The sequence below is a fragment of the Carlito syrichta genome, unplaced genomic scaffold, assembly GCF_000164805.1.
Source record: "Carlito syrichta isolate Samal-C Ts95f unplaced genomic scaffold, Tarsius_syrichta-2.0.1 Scaffold126482, whole genome shotgun sequence".
NCBI lineage: Eukaryota > Metazoa > Chordata > Mammalia > Primates > Tarsiidae > Carlito > Carlito syrichta.
This window is the reverse complement of record NW_007070578.1, coordinates 10,867-16,397: the sequence shown is the minus strand read 5'-3', so window position 1 is coordinate 16,397 and position 5,531 is coordinate 10,867. Positions and strand designations below refer to the sequence as shown.

Here is a 5,531-nt window from a genome sequence, read left to right as displayed (position 1 = left end):
CACTCCAGTCTGGGCGACAGAGTGAGACTCCAACTCAAAAAAAAAAAAAAAGAAAATGCAAAACCCACATGAAAACTGAGGTGGTGCCAAGGCTTCTGGTGGGAGGAGAGCAGGGAGAAAGGGGTGTTGAAGGTTACAGTCTAGGAGTGTGGCCTTAGGCTCCCTGACCCCTTTGAGGCACACTCTCATTCCCAAGGACAGTATGTTCACACAGTTCGCATACAACTAAGGGTGCTTGTCCACACCACCCCGCCTGCTAAGGCCATTCATGGACCCAGATTAGAAGCTCTGACCAGCCCAGGTCCAAGGAGAGAAAGAAGGGCCTTGCCAGAGGTCACATGGCAGCCTGCCCTTTCCAACCCACCGTTTTCTTTGCATATACCCAGACCTGCACACAGCTTCCGTTCCCTGGCAGCCCACCAGCAGGTTTACCCACCAGCTGTCAACCTAGCAACCAACCCAAGCCTGTTCCCAGAGCATGTTTGTCTCCTGCTTGGGACCGCTGGTCTTCCCAGTCACACTGTAAGCTCCAAGTAGCAAAATCCTGTCCTTTTTGTGTCCATTGGAATCCTCAGTTTCCCAGTCATTCCTGGCATTTGCTCCCCTGTCAACCACCGTCTTTCTCTGGAGAGCTTTTTTTTTTTTTTTTTTTGAGTTGGAGTCTGTTGTCCAGACTGGAGTGCAGTGGCCGCTCCCTGCCACCGCAGCCTCGACCTGCTGGGCTCCAGTGATCCTTCCACCTCAGCCTTCCAAGTAGCTGGAACTACAGGCGTATGCTACCATGCCCGGCTGATTTTTTTGATTTATTGTAGAGATGAGATCTCGCCAAGTTGCTCAGATGGGTCTCGAACCCGCGGGCTCAGGCAATCCACTTACCTCAGCCTCCCAAAGGTGCGGGATTACAGGCTGAGCCACCGAGCCCGGCTGGAGAGCTTTTTTATAATGGACTCACCCTCAGTGATCTGTTCCAGCAGTTAAGAAAACTTGATGAGCACCTCTGCTCAGCCGTGTTGATGGAGCTGGGAACACAGCAGGAACAGCTGCTGACCTGTACTTTCAAAGCGCACAGTCGGGGAGGGAGACAATTAACAACTCAGAGAGAATGGGGCTGGGGCTGGGCAGCCCAGAGGGACCATCTGACCCAGCCTGGGTGTGGGAAGTCAGGGAGAGCTTCCTGAGGGACAGAACACACAAGCTGAGACCAGGGAAGGATGAGTGGATGTGAGGGAGTAAGGGAGACAGAAGCAGAGGCCAAGAGATGCGCTGACTGGCTTGGTCCTGGAACTGGAGTGCTGAGCCTGGCTGGATATCAGGACTGAGGGAGGGGGCCTGGTCAAGAGAGATCAGGCCACAGCCATGGGGAAACTGCCTGCGCCCACACATATGGCATCTCACAGGCCTTGATCTCTTGAGAACATGGTGGGAGGGGACAGGCAGATTTGAGCTTTCCAAAGACCTCTGGGCTGTATGGGGGACAGGAAAGGCCTAGGTAGAGACTGGGCAGAGCTGACAGGGAGGAGAGGAAAGTCGATTCTAGAGGCTTTTAGGTGATAGGGCAGGTGGGTCCCAGTGGTGGCCCAGCCCGGAGGAGTGGGTGCTTCCTCAGTTTCTGGCAGGGCTTCACCTCCTGCACTCTGTCCTCTGTCCATTCAGCCTCCTTTCTGCCTGCCTATACCTGTGACGCCTCCATCCTCTCCTGTGAGCCCACCCACCCCTGTTCCCCTTTAGCGCCTCAGGGATGGGGATGCCTCTCTTCTGGCTCAATAAAGATTTTCTGGTTGACAGACTCACATGGCAAGTGGTGTTTGGTGAAGAAGGGCTTCAAAGGCAGCTCCTAGGGGCTCCCTGTTAGCACAGGTCAGGGCAGTGCCACCCTCTCTGGGAAAAGACCCCAAGGCTTGCCTTCGTGGGCGCTCGTGCTGTGCCAGCCCTCTGGGCCTTTCTGTCAGTGGCTGTCGAGCAAGGGGGTTCATCATGTACCCCATCCTTCTCCTGCTCCCCTTCCCAGTTGCTCTCCTGACTGTGTGCCTGTGTCTCTCCCACAACCCCAGACCTGGCACCTCACCATCCCAGCACCAGTGCAAGCCCTACGTCCTGGTCTGGGGTGGGCAGCCTCTTGGGCAGCTTTCCAGTGGAGCTGGTCTGTGGAACTCCTATCTTCTGGTGGGGAGGGGAGGCTGTGGGAGTAACTGTTTTCCCTGCCACCCTTGTCATGCCCCAGCAGTTCCCCGGGGGTTGGTGACATGGCTTGCCCACCTCAGCCTTTCACAGGGTTGCCCTCAAAGGGTCCATGGTGTCCCCATACCTCCCAGCATTCCTTCCAATCTGGGGCTCCAGGAGTCAGGCATGCCTCATCCCTTGGACCAAGCCCGCAGGCCTTCCAAGGGCCGGGCCGCTTTGCGCCCTCAGAAGGGGCCTTCTGCTGGGTGGGAGAGTGGTTCTGTCTCCCTGGGAGCTTCGGGAAGTCAGGGCTAGCTTTTCCACTCACAGGCAGACAGCAGGACTGGGGCTCTCAGGGCGGTTGGGCTCCCACCTTCCAGGGGGCAGCTGGGCAAAGAGGACAGGCCCACTCTCCACCTCCCACAGCCACCAACCTGTGCTTTGCGGAGCGGAACGTGTACACATCGGAGGTGCTGGCGGTGGTGATGCAGCAGCTGATGGAGCAGAGCCCCCTGCCCATGCTGCTCATGAGGACCGTGATCCAGTCCCTGACCATGTACCCCCGCCTGGGGGGCTTCGTCATGAACATCCTGTCCCGCCTCATCATGAAGCAGGTAACCCACCCTTGACTGCCCCAGGCCCCCAGGCAATAGGCTGCAGCAGGGCAGCTGAAGTCAGCCCTGTGGCAGCCGAGCAGGCCCTGCTGAGACTTTGGCTCTGCAAAGAAGATGCAGTGCTCCAGGGTCTCTAACTGGGCCAGCTACGGGGTGCTGAGGGAGGGCAGTTGAGTGGCAGGAGCAGCGGTCAACTCGGGGTATGCCTCCGGGAGAGGATGGCTGCCCCTTGCCCTGTGGACCCAGCTGGGTTGCAACCCAGAGCTGAAAGACGGCCCCATTTTTTTAAGCACTAGAAGTCTGGGGTTTTAGAAAAACTATGATAAGCCAGGCTCGGTGGCTCAGCCTGTAATCCTGCGCCTTTGGGAGGCTGAGGTGAGTGGATTGCCCAAGCCCACGGGTTCGAAACCCGCCTGGGCAGGCGAGACCTCATCTCTACAATAAAATCAAAAAATTAGCCGGGTGTGGTAGCACACACCTGTAATTCCAGCTACTCGGAAGGCGGAGGTGGAAGGATCGCTGGACCCCAGCAGGTCGAGGCTGAGCAGCCACTGCACTCCAGTCTGGGCGACAGAGTGAGACTCCAACTCAAAAAAAAAAAAAGAAAAAGAAAGAAATACTATGATAAAACAAGAACAAACCCATCTGCAAGCCCGACTGGATTTGGCCTGCAGATTGCCACTTTATGACATCTGGCTTAGCTGTTAAATGTGGATTCAAATGCGCTCCTTTGTCTTTGTGTGATCCTGGACAAGTCCCCACACCCCTCCCCCTCTCATCCGTTTAGCAAGGCTAATGCCCTCTCAAGGCCTGGGTGAGATGAGATGGTGTCCACACAGCCTGGCCCAGTCAGGGAGGGCGGGAAAGGGCAGTGCTCAGTTTTCTTCTGCCCCTTTCCCAAGCTGCCTTCGTGTTCTAGCTGCCAAGATCAGGAAGACAGAGCCCTGAAAGGGACCTCAGGGCTGTGTGTAGCCAGAGGAATCTACTGGAGGGTGGGATTTGGGCATGGACTAGGCAAGGCATTTCTGCCAGTGTCGGGCTGGGGTGGCCGCCTGCGAGCCCTTCCTGACAACCCCTCCCTGCCCGGTCCAGGTGTGGAAGTATCCCAAAGTGTGGGAGGGCTTCATCAAATGCTGCCAGCGCACCAAGCCCCAGAGCTTCCAGGTCATCCTGCAGCTACCACCCCAGCAGCTGGGAGCCGTCTTTGACAAGTGCCCCGAGCTCCGGGAGCCCCTGCTGGCCCACGTCCGCTCCTTCACACCCCACCAGGTACCCTCCCCTGGGTGTGGGGTGGGTGGCCCCACAGGTCCAGGCCTGGGGGGCTGGATGGAGAAGGGCAGAGAAGTTCTGCACTGCCACGAAGGCCAGGGGCTCTAAAGAGTCAGGGGTCATGATCTGAGGGTCCCAAGGGGATCTCAGGGCCAGGGCTCTCTCCAGCACCCCCTTTCTACTCTTCACCCAGCAAGCACATGTCCCCAACTCCATCATGGCCATCTTGGAGGCCAGCGGCAAGCAGGAGCCAGAAGCCAAGGAAGCACCTGCGGGGCCTCTGGAAGAGGTGAGGGCCCTGCAGCCCACCCATCTGGATTCCCCCAATCCCCGTGCCTCCCACCCCAAACCAGCAAAGGCCACCCCGTCCTCCTCCCCGCCGCCAGAGACTGGGGCTACTCAAGCCACCTGTGTCTGCACGGACGCTCCTGCTGAAAGGTAGTGGGAGTGGGGGACGAGTGCCCCTTCCTCCCTGTGCCCACAGAAGAGCTGCTGTCCCTTCTCCCTCGGGCTTTCTGCCTCGGGGTGGTCTCTTCCCCACCATCCTCTAAGAGCACCCGTCTCTGAGCTGCTGTGCCCCCTCCCCGCCCCCAGGACGACCTGGAGCCCCTGGCCCTGGCCCCGGCCCCGACCCCAGCGCCAGCACCCCGACCCCCTCAGGACCTCATCGGCCTGCGGCTGGCCCAGGAGAAGGCCTTAAAACGGCAGCTGGAGGAGGAACAGAAGCTGAAGCCTGGAGGAGTGGGAGCCCCCTCCTCCTCCTCCTCGTCTCCCTCCTCTTCCTCGGCCCGGCAGGGCCCTCTCGCGTCCGAGGAAGTCATGGAGTTCCGGGAGGAGGGGCCTGAGTGCGAGACCCCGGCCATCTTCATCAGCATGGATGAGGACTCCGGGCTGACGGAGGCCGCGCTGCTGGACGCGAGTCTCGAGGGGCCCCTGCCTAAGGTAGGGACGACCGCCTCAGAGCCGCAGGGCGAGGAAAGCGTCCGCGCCAGGGCGGGCGGAGTGCCTGCAGAGCTGGGGCGGGCGGGGCGCGCCCTGGGCCGAGCCTGAGGGAAGCGTGGCGGTGGGGCCGCGCTCTCTGACCCGCGCCCCCTTTCCTCCTCCCGTTGCCAGGAGGCAGCAGCGGGGGGGTTGGCCTCAAAGGAGGAGCGGAGCCCCCAGACCCTCGCCCCTGCCGGCGAAGACGCCGTGAAGACCCCCAGCCCGGCCGCGGAGGAGGCCGGGGATCCCGAGACCAAGGGGAACAGCTGACCGGGCTTAAGCGGTGGGAAGGGAGCGGGATGGGACCTGGGGTTGGGCGACGGGCGGGGCTGGACCGCGGGTGCTTTGCCTTAAAAGATTAAAAGAGATGGCGTGTCAGGGGCGTGGGTGCGGTCTCGTGCCTGCCGCGGCGTCCGCTCGCGGTCTGCGCGGGTCTCGGCGCGCCGGGGCCTGCTGGGAGCCTCCGGGCGCGGAGCTGCGCCTGCGCGGAAACCAGCTCCGCGGCCC

At 60.4% G+C, this 5,531-nt stretch overlaps 1 protein-coding gene across 1 annotated transcript in view; it reads left to right on the top strand.

Moving 5' to 3' along the window:
• Positions 1–5,390, top strand: part of SYMPK (symplekin) — a 40,040-nt gene extending 34,650 nt beyond the window's left edge. Inside the window, exons 22-26 of the mRNA XM_008048663.2 lie at positions 2,587–2,774; positions 3,867–4,043; positions 4,237–4,332; positions 4,638–4,985; positions 5,157–5,390. Coding sequence (XP_008046854.1) covers positions 2,587–2,774; positions 3,867–4,043; positions 4,237–4,332; positions 4,638–4,985; positions 5,157–5,294 — 947 coding nt within the window. The 3' untranslated portion in view covers positions 5,295–5,390. The remainder of the gene's footprint in view (positions 1–2,586; positions 2,775–3,866; positions 4,044–4,236; positions 4,333–4,637; positions 4,986–5,156) is intronic.
• The last annotated feature ends 141 nt before the right edge of the window (positions 5,391–5,531 follow it).